This window comes from Rutilus rutilus (assembly GCF_951802725.1).
Source record: "Rutilus rutilus genome assembly, chromosome: 1".
Taxonomy (NCBI): domain Eukaryota; kingdom Metazoa; phylum Chordata; class Actinopteri; order Cypriniformes; family Leuciscidae; genus Rutilus; species Rutilus rutilus.
The window spans coordinates 19,371,367-19,392,899 of NC_140209.1; the positions used below are offsets into that span (position 1 = coordinate 19,371,367).

The window sequence follows — 21,533 nt, forward strand, 5'->3', positions numbered from 1 at the left end:
TGACTTTATATCTCCCAATTGCGACTTTATTTCTCAGAATTGCGTGAAATAAAGTCAGCATTGCGAGATGTACACTGGCATTTGTGAGAAAAAAATTGCAATTATCTTTTAAAATGTGTTATTCTGTGGCTGAAACAAGCTTCCATAGCTTATAAGCTGTCAGATGAGACAAAACATGTTAGAACACACTAGTAGATCAGTATGTAGTGGGAATAAGTGTGTGACTCATTCCAGAATTGCAGTTACATTTCAAGTAGAGAAAGAAAACAAAAAGTATGATTTTTTTTTTCTGTTAAACTTTTATTTTCAAAGAATGTACTGTAAATTTAACATTTTCAATATTTGCTGATCTTAAACTTGTAAAATATATATACTGAACATCAATGTACTAACAGAAAAATCTGTCAACTCTGTTATAGATAAACTGGGTTGACGATAACAGAGTTAACATGTTCCACCATTTTGTGCTTTAGCTCAAAAAACTAACCTCAAACCAGATACCACATGGCATGTCTAAAAACAGAATTGTATGGGGTTCCGCCATATTATCATTTTTTAAGAAGTGAATGAGAGATTCACTGCAATATCACAATAATAGATTTGACAAATAATCTACTACTGGTGTATCCTAAACATTTTGTATAAATTAATGAGAGAAGAATACTGACATACTTCACTGCTTTCACTTTCTTTGCTGTTTAATGATAATTCAAGTTGAATGTATGAATCAGGAGGCAGAGACAGTCAATAATAGTTGGAGTGGGAGTCATTTAGTTCATATTTCCCATTATTTATTTTTTACTAAATATACATAAAGCATTTTTTTTAGTGATAGTGTGATATAATCTATGTTATTATTCAAAACTGATTCAAAAATGTTTTTTATTTATTTTTCATTAAAAGGTTTATCTGGTAGACTCGAAATGAACCCCCAATTCTAGAATGACTCGTGTGTGTGTCCTGTGAAGCAAATGGCACAGATGTGTGTTAGAGGTGTAAGAGACACATCAGTCCTCAATCTGCATAAAGACGATTCCCTCGCATACATTAGCATACTGTGATGATGAAGGCCATTATCCCACGTTTAATTCACATGTATACTTCTAAACTGATAACTGTTGTACTAGGGCAGTAAATAGTTCTACCCATTTCACGTCAATAGTTCCTGTTTTCACCTCATTTATTATGCTGATGTCTTCAGATCTCCTGTAAATTGACACTTAAAGCTCATTTAACTGGTCTATTTGATTGTACAATACACTATCTGTGTTCTTTTCTGTATTTCTAGATGCCAACAGTATATTTTAATTAGTGGTGGGAATCTTTAGGCACCACGAATCCAATCCAATTCTGAGAGTCACGATCCGATTACTTTTTTCTTATTAATTAATTAGTTTACCAACTTGAAAATCTTAAAATCTTTTTTTTTTTTTTTATCACATGTAATTATTAGTAGCCTACTTTTTAAAATAATTACAATTGAAACATTTAATTGAAATTAATAAATTTAGCTTGAAAGCATTAAAGCAAGTAGTAAATAATAAAGAGGAACAAAGAAACATATTACTTGCTTTTAGTATTTAAGATTATCCGAACGTTTTCCAGTCAAGATCTGTGAGTGATTTTTCTTTTTCTCAGCTTTACTGTTGTTTGACTATGACATCATGGACAGCAGGAGATATGCACTAATGCACTAATGAAGTATAAGATGTGGTTTGTCTGTTTAATCCCTTAAGACATAACTGACCGTCTTTTTCGCGTCAGAAATAATTTTGAGATGCAAAAACATTTCACCTCTACACGGAGTCTCTCACAGCCGCATGCTCGAGCGCTCTTCGCCAAGCCCACGTCAGCATTTGAAACTGAAAGCTTCTGTCGGCGAGTTTCGCATTTTTAATATATAATTCCACTGCATTCCAGAAGACATAAATTATGCCTTCGTAGAGCATTTGTAAGGAAAATACGGGCGGGCGAGACCGTGCACTGCAAGCGTAACATCAAGCAAATCGCGATGCATCCGAGTATCAATTCTTTTTTCCCACCCTTCATTTTAATGAAGAAGCAGGATAATGTTCAGGTTAGTAATACAACAAGTTGTAAATGAGCATCAGTTACTTTACAATAGACAGACAAACGAGCATAAATGCTTAGATGTGATATTTAGTACAAAAACAAACTCAGTAACTGATATGTCAGATCAGCTCCTCCCTCACTGGAATTCATCATCAGTGAAGCTCCTCCCACAACAATTACATCATTAGTGAAGCCCCTCCCACATTAATTACCCAATAAATGCTGGAATATTCCCATCAGCTACAAGTGAAGACGAGCACAATGCATCAGGAAGAGCTGAAATCTGTAAAGACTGAGTTTATTAAAGAGGACAGTGAGAACATGAGTGATCCAGAACCCTGCAGAATGAAACACACTGAAGATCCTGAAGAACAAAGAGGTTGGTGTTTATTCTTCATTCATTCATGATGCTGAAGAACATTCATGTTAGAAACATTCAAGCACTTTATCACTTTTAGATTAACAGGTAAACTATGAAATGGTACAAAATGTTCTTGTTTGTTTTCAACAAATGGTCATTAAAGGTCATAAATATTATTTTAGCTCTTTTTGTTGTTGTTATAGTTATATCTGGTTCAACAATTTTTTGCAACAATGTTGCCATTATTTTAGACATTTTTTCAATATAGTTATTATTATAATTATTTTAGCAATAAACAGTTAATGCCAAACTGTATCAAGTACATGAACTTTCCAGAAAGGCTGACATGGTTGTAATCATAACTTAAGCAAACTCTGATTTATAGTTACAGATGAAGTTATATTTCTTATAAATTCTAGAAGTTATTCATATTTTTTTGAGATTATTCTTCTTATAGTAACCTTAGTATCCGGTCAACACTGTACAGTTTGTGTAAAAACTGAGAGAGTGGATTGAGATTATTTTCTTGTCCTCCCATCATGCTGTAGAAAGAGCCCAGATGATGTCACTTCCTGGGTGCCACAGTTTTAAGAAATGCTCTGTTTTTAAGGAAGGAGGAAAATCATGTCAGAAGAAACAGGGATGAGGGAAACATGTAGGACACAGATAATACACTAAGAAAAAAATTGTTAAATTAGAACAAGTTAAAGATTGTTCTGACAGCAACATAATGACATCATATCATTAAAAAAGACACCTGACGAAAAGCATGACGCATTTCTGGATCTTTATCCAAGCGACCAAAACAATATAAAAGTTAATAGATGCATTAAATGTGCACTTTCTTTTTTTTTTTTCTACCTGATTGCCAATCATTTATCGATTTGTACAGGATTTACATTTTTATTTTAAAATTTGTAATGAGCAATTCATTTAATTTTATTTTTGAAGCAGATTTGTCACATGACAGTATTAATTAAAGTTAACTGCATCAAAGCTCGACTTCTGCTCTAGGCAAAACTTTGTTGAAGATTAAAATTGTGGTGTTTTGTGTTATTTTCAGTATTTTTATTTGTGTAATGTATTTTGTGAAGTCAGGGTGTGTCTGTACATGTGTGCTAGGAGAGGCATGGGATGAGACATGGGAATGTAAGTCTATTCAAAACATAGTCAACATGTGTTTCTACCTCGTAAGGAAATCTCTACCTAGAGTTCCTTTGTTAGGAGTATAACATCCAAATTGAGTGTGTCGCCCGTTATATATAGTATATACATTATATTTAATTTGAGGTGTTATTTTTAACCTTTAATAATAATACCAGCTGACAGGGCTTTCTGTTTACAGTATTAGGTGAGTTTCTTGAGGAAAATTAACATTCTGTACCCAATATTTATCCAAATGATTCGATATTGAATCAAGATCGGAATCAAATCACAAGAATTGAATTGTGAAATTTGTGTCAAACAATAATAAAAACAAAGTCATTGTACCATGTAGTAACATATGTTGTCACTAAGCTTAATTAAATTCTGTATTAGTTACTAAATGCTTTGACAATCACAATACACTTATTGTGATGCTTGATTATTATTATTTATTTATTTCTTTTTTACATTTTATGAAAAATTAAATATCCCTCTTTCTTGTCGCCTTAGTCAGCTGTAGTTTGCCAATAGGCATGCGCCAGAAAAATATACAACCTTGACTGCACTTTTAATTTAGCTGACATATCTTTGCTCTGTTGGTCACATGTCTTCATGTGATGGGAATTCGACAAATTTGGCAAATTCACTCAGGCTTGTGTTTCCGGTGTCCCACAAACACATGCTTATTAATGGAAGTCAGTGAAGTGAAAAGTCTAGTGTGACCGGCCCTAAATAATTAAAAGTTTTTCATAAAATAAATTAAATATCAGTCTAAAAGTTGGTGTCAGAATTATGGCACTATTGTGTGTATATATATTTTTTTTTTATGTTAAAATTACGTTAGATAATTGTGTCGTTGATCAACTATATTTAATAGTTCTCACTACAGAAACATGGTATTTGTGCGTATACTGCTTTGAAAAATAATAATTGGAATATCAATGTACCTCATTTATCATGAAAAGTTTCAGGGACGTATAATTGATTTATAACGATGCATAAAAGTGGTTGTAATATTTTATAGCTGTTGCTTTCTGCTATTACATCAGAGCTCACTTTTATGTCCGTTCACTTTATATTTCTCTCTTTGAATTATTATGTACTAAAAATTCATTTTAAAATAAAATTATTTTTCTTTCTTTACATTTCATTTCAGACCTGAGTGAAGTGAAGGAGGAGAGTGAAGAACTGAGTGAAGTGGAGGAGGAGAGTGAAGAACTGAGTGAAGTGAAGAAGGAGAGTGAAGAACTGAGTGAAGTGGAGGAGGAGAGTGAAGAACTGAGTGAAGTGAAGGAGGAGAGTGAAGAACTGAGTGAAGTGAAGGAGGAGAGTGAAGAACTGAGTGAAGTGAAGAAGGAGAGTGAAGAACTGAGTGAAGTGGAGGAGGAGAGTGAAGAACTGAGTGAAGTGAAGGAGGAGAGTGAAGAACTGAGTGAAGTGGAGGAGGAGAGTGAAGAACTGAGTGAAGTGAAGGAGGAGAGTGAAGAACTGAGTGAAGTGAAGGAGGAGAGCGAAGAAATGAGTGAAGTGAAGGAGGAGAGCGAAGAGAGTGAAGAACTGAGTGAAGTGAAGGAGGAGAGCGAAGAACTGAGTGAAGTGAAGGAGGAGAGTGAAGAACTGAGTGAAGTGAAGGAGGAGAGCGAAGAACTGAGTGAAGTGAAGGAGGAGAGTGAAGAACTGAGTGAAGTGGAGGAGAAACATCATGAGCTTCACATGAGAGTTCACACCGGAGAGAAGCTGTTCATGTGTGAACAGTGTGAAAAGAGATTCACAGACAAAAAAATTCTTAAGATTCACATGAGAGTTCACACTGGAGAGAGGCCGTTTACATGCAATCAGTGTGGGAATAGTTTCAGTCAATTAGCACACCTTAATGTTCACATGAGGATCCACACAGGAGAGAAGCCGTTCACATGTGATCAGTGTGGGAAGAGTTTCAGTCATTCACCATCCCTTAAAGAACACATAATGATCCACACCGGAGAGAAGCCGTTCACGTGTGATCAGTGCGGCAAAACATTTCTTAGGTCATCATTACTGAAGGCACACCTGACAGTTCATACGAAGGAGAAGCCACATTCATGTTCTGTGTGTGGAAAGAGTTTTTCAGTGCTGCAATCTTTACATAGACATCAGAAAACTCATACTGCTGTGAGAGAGTACGTGTGCTTTGAGTGTGAGAAGACTTTTATTACAGCTGAACATTTAAAACAACACCAGAGAATTCACACTGGAGAAAAACCTTACAAGTGTTCACACTGTGACAAGAGATTCAGTCAATCAATACATCTGAAAACACATGAGAGGATCCACACTGGAGAAAAACCGCACAAGTGTTCACACTGTGACAAGAGATTCAGTCAGTCATCAAATCTGAAAGCCCATGAGAGGATCCACACTGGAGAGAAGCCGCACACGTGTGATCAGTGTGGAAAGAGTTTCTCTTTTAAAAGTCACCTGAAGAAACACATGAAGATCCATGCAGTGGAGAAACCACATCACCACATTCTGATATCACAGTAAGTAGTTCATCTTTATGTGCTAAGAAACAAAAGCTGTGTCCCAGTTCAGAGGCTGCATCCTTCAGAGCCCGTATTTGAAGGCCGATTGCGTAACAGCGGTGCGACAAAGGCTGTCCCAATTCGAAGGATCCTTCTAATGCGGCAGTGTTGCCAAGACCGAGGTTTTCCTGCGGAATTGGGCTACTTTTAAGTTGTTGCCGCCGTAAAAAAAAAACAATTATTGTAAATTGTACATTTTGGCACTCCAACACCCCCAAAACATCCATCAGACACACAAATCCAGTGGAGAATTTCGGCCGCCCGATGGAGAAGAGCCGATGGGTTTTTTGAGCTACTTTTGTTGCACAGACCTGTTAACCCTCCTACCATCCTTCTTTCCCCGGGCCACGATGGACAGAACGAGGAACAGCAGCAGCCATGAGGAACGAGACCGAGAGGATGGGCTGATGGAGCTAGTTCGGGAGGACATGAAGTTTCAGAGAGAGACAGAGGAGATCACGGGAGAACAGGGAGAGAATGATCAGATTGTTTTCTCTTCTTGACAGATTAAATAAACTTTTGCTTATGTGAATTAAAATTTGTAAATGTAACAATCGTATACACTATTTTTATGCGAGTTATAGTTTGCAAATGAAACAAAATAATTTCTGTGAATTGCTTATTTTTGTAATGAAAATTATGACTTGTAAATGTAATAAAGAAATGATTCTGTCATTTTCTTGTCAATGAATTTGTACATTTGATGTAAAATAAATTGTTCTATACATTTTCACTTACAGTACTTTTTACATATTTACAAGATTAAGTTACGTTTAAAACAAAATAAGAGTTTAAATAAACAGTAAACAAAACAGATTGTAAGAAAACATTTTTCTCTAGACTGTTATTGAGCTGAGCAGGAGATCCTGGATGAGCTGCACAATAGAAACGATTGGTAAAGCCTCAGCCGGAGGGACATCATCTGGGATCAGTGCATATTTACACTGTTGTTGTATATTTAACAGTAATAAACTTCAGAGAACTCAACGTTGATCTATATACTTTTATTACAACATTCTCGCAACCTTCTTCGTGGCATTTATGTCCTACTAGGCAACTGGTACCTTAGTGACACCTACTGTTCATACATGTATTTCAATATACCACATATTCCCCTTTCTTTAAAGAACAGATTTGACTTAAACTAAAAATATATAACAAAGCACAGAACACAAGAAAACCAATAGTTCTGAATGCCAACAACATGCATAGCATTATATCACTGAATATTTCAAAAAGTATGCTATTAAATAACTCAAATGTTTAACCTGCTTCCAGTCTGTGGAAAAGGGTGAACAAGTATTTTCACTCTTATTTCTTTTCTTTTTTTCATTTTTTTTTTCATGCAACAAAACAAAACAAACTATAACAACATAAATGTCTCAAATACCTTTTCTAGACTATGATCAATATTGAATACCTTGTATCTTTCCCCCTTTTATAAATTACTGAGTACCTTTATGTACTATAGTCCTTAAACCACACTGGGGCACGACACACTCTATACGAGGACGTGAAGTACCAGGAGGAGAGATTGACATTTGAGATGTCTGAGGTGCTTGAAAAAGCCTGAAGGAGTCTTCTGCCAGAGAAGGTGTACCAGAAGTGGTAACACAGGATGAAGACGGAGCCAAGTGAATAGCATTCTAAGCTTTTCCATCGGAGAGGAGATATGTTGCAGGGCCTTTCTGAGCTACAACCTTAAAAGGCTGAGAAAACTTGGAATGTCCTTTCTTGACGATTCCTGGCTCCCTAATGCGCACAAACGAACCAACTTGAATCTTTGGAGATTGTGCACTACGGTGCCGATCTGTGTACTCTTTCATTTTGTTTTGTGACTGTCGGATGATTTGTTTCAAGTTCTTTTTGTCCTTTGGCGGGCCCATAATTGGAAGACCAGCCACATGCAATTTTGTCTTAATTTGACGGCCATGCAAAAGTTCAGCAGGTGACATTTTTGTCACGGCATGAGGAGTTGCTCTGTATGTATGTAGAAACTCTGTCACAAAAGATTTCCAATCTTTGCCTTCAATGCTAGCAGTCTGCAAACAGTCTTTGAACACTCGATTGAAGCGCTCAATCTCACCATTTGCTTGTGGATAATAGACAGAGCTACGGTAGTGTTTAATATCTCTGTCTGCAAGGAATGCCTCAAACTCAGCCGACACAAATTGTGAACCATCATCAGTCACAAGTTCAAGTGGATTTCCTTCACGGCTAAACACAGCAGACAGAAACTTCACAACAATCACAGAAGTGACCTCAGGTGCAAACGCAATCTCCGGCCATTTACCGTAGTAATCAATGAGTGTCATTGCAAAACGACAACCTTGGGGAGCATTATTCAAAGGCCCAACCACATCAATAGCCAGTTTCTCCCAAGCAGTTGTTGGAGTAGGTACTGGACAGAGTGGAGCTGCATGGGTAATTGCAGTCTTATCATGCTGGAGACAGGTGGAACAGGATTTGATGGCATTTTCCACTTGACAGTCCATGCCAGGCCACCAGTACAAGTCCCTCAGTCTCTGCTTTGTGCGCACTATCCCTTGATGAGTGGCCTGCGCCAGCTGGATGAACTTTGATTGCAAAGCTTCTGGAATTATCACTCGGTGTGTACCACGAATTACATATCCATCTTGTACCGCCAGCTCATTCCGGATACGCTGATATGGAGTTATAGCAGAATTCAAGCTTTTTGCACTACGAGGCCACCCCTTTTCAATGCAAGTCTTTACCTGTTGAAGGATAGGACAGGCATCACAAGTAGACCTCAGCTCCTGTACAGTAACAGCTGCAAATTCAGGAGACAGTAGAGCCACCATTTCAGGCTCTTGGTATTGGCTGTATTCAGTTGATGGAAGCGGAAGTCTGGACAAACAGTCAGCTGTGACATTGTTTCGGCCAGGTTTGTGTTCCACGCTGTAATTAAAACACAGAAGACGTGCAGACCATTGGGCAATTCTCATACCTGCACGTCCAAGGCCTTTTGTGGAAAGCAACGTGGACAAGGGGCTGTGGTCAGTGTAAAGAGTGAAATGGCTGCCCCATAGGTAGGTGCGCCATTTTTCTGTTGCCAAAACACATGCCAAAGCCTCTTTTCATGTTGTCGAATACTTCCTTTCACAGTCAGACAATGACCTAGATGCAAAAGCAACTGTTCTTTCAGTACTGCCATGACACTGGGTAAGCACAGCACCAATGCCATTATCTGAAGCATCCGTTGTGACTGTCGTCGGTAAAGAAGGATCAAATAATGCAAGGGCTGGGCTAGCAGTGATAAGACTTTTCACACGGCTGAAATGTTCCTGAGATTCCTCTTTCCAGCAAAAGCCAGTAGACCTTCGGAGCAGTGCACGGAGAGGTTCCACCAATGTCGCAAAATTGGGAATGAATTTGGAATACCAGCCTGCAAGACCCAAAAAAGAACGCAAGGACTGTGCATCATGAGGAGCTGGTGCTTGTTGTATAGCCAGAACATGATCTGGATTTGGATGCAAGCCTGAAGCTGAAATAACATGGCCAAGAAAAGGTAGCTCAGTTTTCCTGAAGTGGCACTTTTCCTCATTAAGCTTCAAACCACTGCTTTGCAAACGCCGAAGTACAGCTTGAAGTCGTTTCTCATGTACTTCCGGATTCTCACCATAGACAATGATGTCATCTAAATAACATTGCACACCATCCTGACCAGCCAAAATTTCAGACATCATTCTTTGAAAAGAACTTGGTGCTGAGGCAAGACCGTAAGGGACCCTCGTGAAACGATAGAGTCCATCATGGGTAACGAAAGCTGTCAGATCCCTACTATCTTGATGCAAAGTCACTTGGTGGTATGCATTCTGGAGATCTATTGTAGAGAACATAGAAGCCCCACGTAGTTCTGTAAAAACTTCCTCAATATGTGGCAAAGGGTGACTATCTATGACGACAGCTTTGTTTGGCTCTCTTAAATCAACACAAAGTCGAATTCCTCCAGATTTCTTTTGAATGACCACCAGCGGCGACACCCAAGGTGATGATGCCACTTTTTCTATGATCCCTTCAGATTCTAGCCTCTGTAACTCTTGCGAGACTGCATCTTTCACTGCAAATGGCAATCTGCGCAATTTCTGTTGTATTGGCCACACATCTGAACTCACATTTACTTTATGTACAAAACCAGCAGCCACACCCACTGGCTGAGTGAAGTTAATAGTAGTTTGGCCGTCCTCTGCGAAAGATGCAATAGATCCATCCCTTATCTCCAGATGCAAAGCAGTAAAGAGATCCATGCCAAGTAATGGTGTTCCGCCAGGTACAATGTAGAAAGAAGCCTGCGTATGGTGACACTCATGTCTAACAGTAATGGCAAGGCACCCTAAAACTGGAATGGTCTTTTTCAAATATGTCACCAAACGAACATTAGGCACAGCAAGGGAAAGATCTGCAAAGTGTTGGCGGTACAGATGCTCTGGGAGGATGGAAACAGCTGAGCCAGTGTCCACCAGTAGTTCAACATCGACCGATTTCCCACACTCAGTGTGCAAGGAAACATTACATGTAAGATTGTGTTTCTGTTTCATCGGCAGTGGCGTTTCAATGCTTAAGACAGTTAACTCCGGTGCAGAAACTTATTGTACATTGCACGTGGATGCAGAACTGCGACAAACTCTGGCAAAATGTCCAACTTTACCACACTGTCTGCATTAGACTTTAGTTTGCAAGATGTGAAGTAACTCCGCAACGGAAGCATGTTTTTGCATCCATCATCTTTTTCTGTGAATCATTTGATGGCATCGAATGAGAAATTGTGGACTTATACGTGGGGTAGATCTCTGTCGCCACCACGGTTTTCGTCACGTGAGCCAGTATGCACCACTTTAACTGAAGCTTCAGTGCGCTCCATAGCTTTAGCTTCCGCTACTGCAGACTCAATTTGTCCGGCGATAGTAATTGCCTTTTGAAGAGTGAGGTCCGTTTCCAAAAGCAGACGTTCCCGAATACGTGGAGTGCATGTCTTCTCTACAATCTGGCCTCTAATCATGTCATCTGTGAGCACGCCTAATGCTGGGTACACACCAAAAGATAATAGGGCTGATTTTGGGCCGATTTCCCCCTTCCGACAATCCTAGCTATGTCCCGATTATCTTGATGGTTCAACAGATTATCTTATCAGATTTTCCCTTGGTGTGAGGCGTGTTAAGAGTGTCCGAACCTGCTCTGAAGAACGTCGGAGCCGCTCCTATCGCGAATCGTAAATATTCAACATGTTTAATATTTACGATCAGAAATCCTGATGTGTGGGGGGAACTCCGAGGAAAAACACGCCCACGTTCTGGAGATCATCACGTGAAACAAAACAATATCCAATCAGAAAGCAAGATGATGGAAGACATGGTCATTCTCACACACACACACACACACACTTGCAGGAAGCAGTGTTAAGATTTAGTACTCATAAGTGTAAATTTGTTTTTCATTTTAAGAGCAGAAATTTTACAATACCTACAATATTGGGTTTGAAAAATAAGAAAGCTGCAAAGTGCGTTTCAATCCGTAAACATTTTCAAATTTTTGTTTAACTTTTAAGTTTGTCACTGATTATTTATATGTCTTTTTATGTTTGATTATCGGCTTTACTCTTCGTACCCCCCTGACTAATTGTAATTCTTAAAATCAATAAAAAAAAAGATTAAAAAAAAGAAAAGAAGCTGAGTGTTAAAGGTTCAGTGAGGTTCTAGAGGGATTAAATAACTTTTTCTAAAGAGACAATAAAGCCAATAAAGAATAAATAAAGACAATAAAGAATGAATATATTTCTGTATAAAAGGTTATAATGGTAGGTACAATGGTTTTTTTCACGTGAATTTTCTGTGAAAATCATTCCAAACACTATCGCAATTTCTTCCTTCATATCGTCCGCTATGCTTATTCTGAAGTCTCACGATATTTTGCAAGATTTCCTGTGTTCACAGTTGAGACTCTGTTTGAAAATCTGTTTGTGTGTGGTGTGCTCTCTTTGTCACATCATGGCACACCACACACTATAGGAGCAAAACGCTTAAATCTAGGATTTTTTGTCCTCATGTTTGTGGTCTATCACATTTTGAAAATCTTATAAGATGTATAAAATCTTTCGGTGTGTACCTAGCATTAGTCACAGTTCACAAGCAGTTCACGCAGAGCAGCCACATATTGCACCACAGGTCTCTGAGCGCGCTGGCGAAATTTATTCCTCTCAGCAACCACGTTCACTTTCTGAACAAAAAATGCTCGTAAAGCAGTCAGCGCAGTCTCATAACTATCATCGGCCACAGCGAGTGTATAAAAAATTCTCTGTCTCAAAAAATCTCAAAGTAAAACTGGGAGTTGTGAAAAATCTGATACAACGGTGTTTTGCCAAATGAGAAGTTTATCTACGCACCGATTATGAAAACGTGATAAAAAACGGAAAATGTGGACTAAATGGCAAAAGATCATAAAAACGGAAGGTCAGTATCATAGGGTGTTTCTCAATATGCGTTCTTCAGCGATCTTGCGTCCTTGTGTTCTCGTTTTACGTCATCATTAACCGTCGAAGTTCAGACCCAATTCTCAAGAACGCAAGTAGAGAGGACGCATGAAAGAACCCGGATGTGTTCTTGATACCGAGGATGCATCGAATGCAGACTTGAGCTAGTACTCGCCTGGTGTCCCAGAAGTCATTGCGGCCGGTTCCGAGTTCGTTCTTCCAAGGAAGCTTGGCAAGACCAGTCTCCACGAGAACACAAGTCCGTTCTCTGCGTTCTTGGAATTGAGAAACAGCCATAGACTTTAATTAAAGTACTCGTTACATCATGAGAAGAATGGCATCTACGCTAATTTTAGTATCTATGTCTATCCCAAGGTTTTCCTGCAGCCTGCCGGATCCAGGCCGTATCCAGAACTGACGAAGGACCTTCGCCTGGACCCGATGACAATGCAGTGCTGAAGAGCCAACTAGTCTCTCCCTATGGAGGATCCCTCTACCACTCTACAGATAAGGCGTTGTCGGGAAAATTTGTTTCGCGTTCCTACCCCGAAGCGACAAAATAAAATAAAATTCTTTATCAAAATTTATAAGGAAAGACAAGTACTTTGTTTAGGCTTGGCTTGTAGGGAATTCCAAACCTGCGTATATATTCAAATGCACATAACTATAAAACCAATTCTAAATGCGCATGTGAACGCCATCAGCGTTTCTCACAGGTTCACGTTTAAAGTCTGTGTTGAGAGAATGGTGTCGTCTTAGCGGCCCCTAATTTAATAACAAATGATCGTTGCGACGGAAGCGAATCAATCAAAACTAACTTTAGCTGGAAAATAACTTTATTAAAGAACTGCTATAAAGCCAAAACAATCTCTGTTACCTTAAATTATACGCTTATCTCTGTAAAGCTGCTTTGAAACATTCTCCATTGTTAAAAGCGCTATATAAATGAAGATGACTTGACTTGACTTAAATCAGATATAGACTACTGTCTGTGAATATTAAACCACAAATGACTGTTTAAATATAAATCCTGAATGTTCTGTGTGTCTCTCTGAATTGTTTCGTCTACCACACACACACTGAAGCACTCGTGACGCTCGCTGTGTTTTCATCCTCTGCCGCCTCACTAAATGAATGCATGAACTTCATCTCCAGAGCCGCTCTGAGAGTCACTTCATGAGCATTTTACAGTTTCACTTGAGAAAAACTCGTCATATCATAGACACAGAAACTCAAAGGTTAACAGCAACTGTCAGAATAAATGTTCGGCTTGACTAGAAGAAATTGTGACAAATATATTATGGTTGTACAGTAGAATGTAACTACGTCTCAATGCAATAATAATAATAACATTAAAAATAATAATAATAAAAATCATTTTAACAGTAAACAGTTCAATTTGATAAAAAAATTAATTCAATTAATGTTTTATCCCTTCATGTGATTGCCAGAGAAATTAAAATATACAATACAGAATTTCTGAAAAAAATAAATATTTCATATAGCCCTATTATTTTCAGTCAAGTGGCTTGTTCACCACAGTTTACCTTAATGACCATTTTAACAACTGATTCTTTAATGCAATATAGTGTTTAAAACTGTGCAAATAGTAAAGTCAATTTGCTTGTTCAAGTCTGAAAATTCTCTATAGCACTTCTAAAAATGAGGAATAACGCCCACCCCTAGTTAATATTTATTTATGAACTCCTGTTAACACCAGCAAGAATGATCGAAGTTGAAATTCAGTCCGATTTTCATGTGAGATTTGTCTGTTCAGACCAATGCAAAAAAAAGCACAAAAAAATGCAGTAAATGCATATTCACTCTCTTGACAGTAGGTGGCGCTACTAGAAATACAGTGCAACTTTCTGTTTCTGACACCCGCTTCACAGAGGAACATCAAACAGTATTCTTTAGTATTTTTGAATTTGCTATGGTGCTTATCAAGAATACAGAGACGATGTCACGGATGCAACACCATCATCATCACCAGACCCTTCAGCTCCACACACTCGATCAGCTTTACCTGAATACTAATCCAGCGCACCTGAACCAGTTCATCAGCACACAGTACAACCAAAGCCATTCGATGACAAGCCTGCAACCTTCTGCCAAAAAAGCATAACGGCTAATCCTAACGCTGGTATGCCGTGTTTTATGAATGGATGTCAGTGCAGAAGAGACTTCACTATAATAAATGTATACACGAAATAAACCGCTTTTGTGTGGAAACATCTTATCATTTTTGTAATTGGCAGCCTTTTCACTAATCTTCAACATGTTTTACGCTAAAGAGTACTTTTGTTGGAAACGATATGTAGATTATGCTGCTATTTTGAACCAATAATCGGAACAAAAGGCAGTTGAAGAATGACATGTATAATTCAAATATTTATCTGACTCCAATATAATCTGACTCCATTAAAGTCGTTGTTATTCTTTAAAGCTACACTAATTTTTTAAGTTGATTCTTAGCAAAAAACACTGTTATTTCAAAATTATATGTGCTCATTCATGTGTAATTACTTCCAACAACTTATCAATTATTCTCGTAAGCGTAGAATCTGCCATTTTTAATACATACATGCGAGTCACACGAATGGCGACAGCCATGTTGCGCCTCCATCTTGAAAATACATTGGCCAAAGAGGGACATACCTAGAAATTCAAGCTTCATCTTTCGCGCTTTTACTCTGTGTGGTACACTGTAAAAAATATGAACGACGCCTCTTCGCTCTCTTCCATTGGTGAGAAGTGAAGCTGCCAGTGTCCCAATATGGGGCTGACATTTTGGGACTAGACCTGCGCAGTAGTAGCCCTGCCCTCACTCTCGGTGTAAAATAATTAATTATAGAAATTTAGATATTAAATTTAAAGCTCCAATCTCATCAGTCCTCCGAAGATCCCGAAAAAAAAGTCTGTTGGTGCTGTTAGGGGTTAACAGTTTAGGACCCAAGGACCAGGGGCCTCATGTACAAAGCCTTGCGTTGAATTCATACTAAAACATTGCGTACGGACAAAGCTGTAAATGTGCGTACGCACAAAAAAATCCAGATGTATGAAACTCTGCGTACGAAGGATCCCACGCATATTCTCTTTGTACATCCCAGTTAACGTAAAATTGAGCGCACATGCACGAGCACAACGCCCCACCCAGTCTCCTCCCTTAATTAAATTAATTTAAATATGGTAATGAGTCCACTTTGGCAAAAGAAAGCAGTAAGAAAATGGCGGCAAGAAACGAAACTTTACAGAAAGTGAATTGGAGGTGCTACTATCGGAGGTAGAAACTAAAAAAAAAAATATTTGGAACTTTGTCCTCCGGAATTAATAACAAAAGGAAAAAATATGAGTGGGAGAGTTTGGCTGATGCCGTCAATGCGGTGGGATCGTCGTACTGTAGAGTAGACTGAGTACAGTTGAGACACTTTTTGCATTTTGATTTTTCACACAAAAATAGACACTGAAAAGAAGTGAATTTCCACATGACACGCCACATGACATTTCATTAGCTTGTAGACTAAGATATTATCAATCAATAATACCCACAAGTAGTTTATATTTTCCACAATTAGCTCATAAAAATAAGGTGCTTTTTGTCTCAAATTTGCCTCAACTGTACCCATATGTGGTACAGTTGAGACACCCATTTTTAATGATGTAAAGCTAACTAACCATTCATTGTAAATATAATAAATAAAGAAGAAAATAACAATCGGGCAACATTTTTATTTATTCATCCATTTATATTCATTCATTTTATTTAAATTAGCACTGGTTAAAATGTATAAAGCAGGACCAAGATATGTAACAATATTTATTAATAATAGCCTACACAGTTTAAATATCACAAATATCTAATTTTATTTTAATTTGCGTCCTATGCTGGCTAATTATGACATTTAATCTGTTATCATAACACTGAACAACTAAACAGTGTGTTTCCTAATAGAACTCTATCGGGGGTACAGTAGATATGGGTCTCAACTATCCCCCGCTGGCCACCTCGCACATTTCTCTAGATTTTGCAATTACCTTGCATGACACAATACCATGAAATATGCACTAATAAGAAATAACGTTTGTGGTGATACCAGTTACGTTTAACAGTCACATAAGGATAATAAGCTATTCATTGTGTAGAGTGCATGGTGAAGTGAACGTCATATCTTAGAAAATCTTAGAAGATCTATCTTCGGATCGGAGATGCGTCCGTTGTTCAAATTTCCCACGATCAAAGAGGACACTAATATGCACGTGCACAGCAAAAATCACAACTTGTGCTTGCTGCGAACGCAAGTTGTTTAAGGTGTCTCAACTGTACACATGTCTCAACTGTACACCGTCTACCCTAAATGACCTTAAAAAGAAATGGTCTGATATAAAGGTGGACATTAAACCAAAGCTGTCATTGCCATAGACTAAGGGTTGTATGAGTTTGCATATGCTTTTATATGTTCTTACTTAATTGCATAATTGATAGAATATTCCCATAAGGCTCGTGTGACAATATATGTCAATTATTTTATAAATTGCAAATTAATAGCAATGCTTCGACTTGTAGAACAATTCGTTGTGTAATGTTTGCAACTTCACTTCATTGCCTGTAGTCGCCAACGGACAAAAACAATGAGAAATGTAGGCCTACGTACGCCAGACATGAAATTGGCGTGGAGGAACGCACATTCTCGCGTTAATTTCACTGTTAGTACATACGACCGTGAGCGTGAAAGCTAGCGTACGCAAAGTTTTTGTGCGTACGCAAGATTGATACATGAGCCCCCAGATGTTTGAAAGAAGACCCGGAGTCAGAATTATAAAAAATTGAAGAAAAGTTTTACTGAAGATAGTTTGCAGTTTCATCAGCAGAAGTCAGCTTCAAGACTCACACAGGAGTTCGTAGGCCGCCCTGCTTACAGTTACAAAGATCACAGCAGTTATACCATTTCCAAGGTCTAAGCTACGTCCTTGCTTACAGGTTGAATAATTCTCATTGGCAAAGAAATAGATACACATAGTAATTTTCCACACATATGGCGCTTTTCCATTACCAGTACCAGCTCGACTCGACTCGCCTCGCCTCGACTCAGCTCGGCTCGGCTCGCTTTTCGCTCCGTTTTCCATTGCAGATAGTACCTCCACAATAGTACCTGGTCGTCATAGCGACACCGCAGGAAACTGCCGTGACTTAATCTTTTACGCGAGACGCGCGAGACACACCCGCTACCTACACACACAGGACAATGGAGGAAATTGAGTGTATGCTGTTTTTGGATGTTTTTGTTTTTGTTTTTGCTGTTTTTTATTCAGGATACTGCGTCTGGCGCGTGCAATGATGACGCAGTGAATAGTGACGATTCTCTCTGACCAATCAGCAGTCTGCCATGATTTCACGTCACATTTTAGTATCGCCTCAGCTCGCCTCAGCCCGCTTAGAACCGCGCCGGAGGTGGTACGAAAAAAAGTACCTGGAAGCAGGTACAGGTACAACTTTTACACAGTGGAAAACCAAACAGAGCCGAGTCGAGTCGAGCCGAGCCGAGCCGAGGCGAGCTGGTACTGTGTAGTGGAAAAGCGCCAATAGACAGATAGACTGAAGCATATCTCAGCACAGCACCACAGCACAGAGTAGTGCTCATAAAGATAATAAACGATATTCGCTTAAATACTGATTCAGGCAAATTATCAGTGCTGGTGCTACTCGACCTCAGTGCTGCATTTGACACTGTTGATCATAACATACTTCTTGACAGGCTGGAAAACTGGGTGGGGCTTTCTGGGATAGTCCTAAAATGGTTCAGGTCATACTTAGATGGGAGAGGTTATTATGTGAGTATAGGAGACCATAAGTCTGAGTGGACATCCATGACATGCGGAGTCCCTCAAGGCTCAATTCTTGCGCCACTCCTGTTCAACCTGTATATGCTCCCAATGAGCCAAATAATGAGAAAGAACCAAATTGCTTACCACAGCTATGCAGACGACACACAGCTCTACTTATCCCTATCGCCTAACGATTACAGCCCCATTGACTCCCTGTGCCAATGCATTGATGAAGTCAACAGTTGGATGTGTCAAAACTTTCTTCAGTTAAACAAAGACAAAACTGAAGTCATTGCGTTTGGAAACAAAGATGATGTTCTCAAGGTGAACGCATACCTTCACTCTAGGGGTCAAACAACTAAACATCAAGTCAGGAATCTTGGTGTGACACTAGAGTCAGACCTTAGTTTCAGTAGTCATATCAAAGCAATAACTAAATCAGCATACTATCATCTGAAAAATATTGCAAAAATGAAATGCTTTGTTTCCAGACAAGACTTAGAGAAACTTGTGCATGCTTTCATCACCAGCAGGGTGGATTATTGTAATGGACTCCTCACTGGCCTTCCCAAAAAGACCATAAGACAGTTGCAGCTCATACAGAACGCTGCCGCCAGGATTCTGAGCAGAACCAGAAAATATGAACATATCACAGCAGTCCTCAGGTCTTTACACTGGCTCCCAGTTAGGTTTAGGATTGATTTTAAAGTATTATTACTGGTATATAAATCATTCAATGGCCTAGGACCTCAATATATTGCAGATATGCTCACTGAATATAAACCCAACAGATCACTCAGATCATTAGGATCATATCAGCTAGAAATACCAAGGGTTCACTCTAAGCATGGCGAGTCCGCTTTTAGCTATTATGCCAGCCGCAGCTGGAACCAGCTTCCAGAGGAGATCAGATGTGCTCCTACAGTAGTCACTTTCAAATCCAGACTCAAAACACATCTGTTTAGCTATGCATTTAATGAATGAGCACTGTGCCACTGTTCGTCCGACTGTTTGTACTGTACTGTATTTTATTTTATTTTTCTAAACTGTTTTAATTATTCTTATTTCTTTTATTATTTTAATTTCTTCTATGTAAAGCACTTTGAATTGCCATTGTGTATGAAATGTGCTATATAAATAAACTTGCCTTGCCTGCCTTGCCGATAGCCAAAAAAAAAAAAAACGATATATATATATAGAAGATTTAGACTTTAAAGTGAGGCCATGGCAGTAATGCCTTCAACTTAATGATGTACATATATTTCAGGATGTGGTGCTTCCCTGAGAACAATACCTTTGGATCTGAAATAAATTGTTTCAGAAATATAGCTTTTGGGAAAAAAGTGGTCTCATGGCACAACTTGCCCCTGGTGCGGGGGAAGTTGTGCCTTTGGGGGAATACATTGGGGTAAATTAGGCCAGTGATTTCTTAAGTAAAACAACATTTTAATGTTATGAACCGTAATGCTATATGAAAGCAAGATAAATTCAATACAAAATTACTCATTTAAGGTTTATTTAGATATTGTCACCCTGGAATACCATAGCATGCGTTTTTCCTACTATGGTCAATTGCATAGGGATTTTGTATTGAACATAACTCTGGATCACAGTGTCATAGAGACAAGGGGGCGGGCTCATTTTACTCAGACGACCAATCAGTCTCTCAGGATCATTGTGAAGCTATGAAGCTACGCCCTAGCAACCATTTAGAGCACCATAGCAACACAATATATGATATTTGTGAATCATTTCAGGCAAAAAGGCTTTGGCAATAGATGCCTGTTGACATAGCGCTGTCTGTCAATTATGTAACATATAAGAATAAAGTGACTAGGCTAATTTCTAAACATCCTATTGAATATAACGGAATAAAACTTCTCTTTAATAACATAGTGCAAACTCAAAAGTGAAATCAGTGTTAGCTAAATTAAACAAATAGCAGGCAGGCCTAAGTCAAACAATGATGAGGCATGCCCATCTCCTCACTTCTCAAGATTATCCCCCGTGAGTATGTAGGTCTAGGTGGTCTGGATCTGGCACAACTTAACCCAGGCCCTTTGGCACAAATCACCCCAGACACACAAGTTTGAAAAACTAGCATGATCCAGCAGTTAAGAGCTAACATCATGCTAACTGTATAGACTCATTGTGTAGCCTACTAAAGCACTAAAACATGTGTGAAATGTTTTCAAACTTGTCTATAATTGTTCAGACACTACAATCAAAAAACCTTAATCATAGAAATTTTACTTTGAAAGGGAAAAAACTTTTTTTGCACTAAAATATGCTTAACTCTCATGCCATGTGACTCTCTTCTTTGGAGGACGAGTAAAAGTGATTGCTTTTCAAAATTATGTGGTCACATGACCAATTTCTTCTATGGTTTTCCAGAAACAAGGGGTGGAACTACTTCCCCCCTGGCACAAATCACCCCACTCTCCCCTACCTATTGAAAAAATATATATATATTTTTTATGCTATGCTATTTTTATTCTATGCATTTTGAAATTAAGTTTGAAAAGCTGTCAATAAACGTAATTTTTGTGTCAAAAACAGTGTCTTAATTTTACAGTACACAAAATTAATGCAGTAATTCATATTACAGTAAATAATAAAATATTTGTTTTGAAACAGTACTGTCATTATTACTGTAAAAACGTTTACAGTATTTTAAAAGTTACTGTGATTAAATTTACAGTAAGCACACTGTGAAATAAACTACAGCAACTTACTTGCTAATTGCTGCCAGCAAGTTACTGTACATTTCACAGTATTCTGTTTACAGTGCAGCAACAAGTATTTCATGATCACAGCAGAGAGAGACGAGACGAAGAGTTACAAGAACACAGCTGAAGAGTTTGATCAAACTAAATACTGCAAACTTGTTTTCCCCACTGCATGGATCTTCATGTGTTTCTTCAGGTGACTTTTAAAAGAGAAACTCTTTCCACACGGATCACACGTAGTCTGGATCCTCTCATCATCCAGTGTGGATCCTCTCATGTCTTTTCAGAGTTGCTGACTGACTGAATCTCTTGTCACAGTGTGAACACTTGTAAGGTTTTTCTCCAGTGTGAAC

At 38.5% G+C, this 21,533-nt stretch overlaps 1 protein-coding gene across 1 annotated transcript; it reads left to right on the top strand.

The window, feature by feature from the left end:
- Positions 1-2,292: 2,292 nt before the first annotated feature.
- LOC311304269 (uncharacterized protein) lies at positions 2,293-7,714 on the top strand (the record flags this gene model as incomplete). Its single annotated transcript, XM_084431200.1, has 3 exons — positions 2,293-2,452; positions 4,737-5,146; positions 7,613-7,714. The coding sequence occupies 3 exons, from the start codon at positions 2,293-2,295 to the stop codon at positions 7,712-7,714; spliced, it is 672 nt and encodes a 223-aa protein (XP_084287326.1).
- Between the last annotated feature and the right edge of the window lie 13,819 nt (positions 7,715-21,533).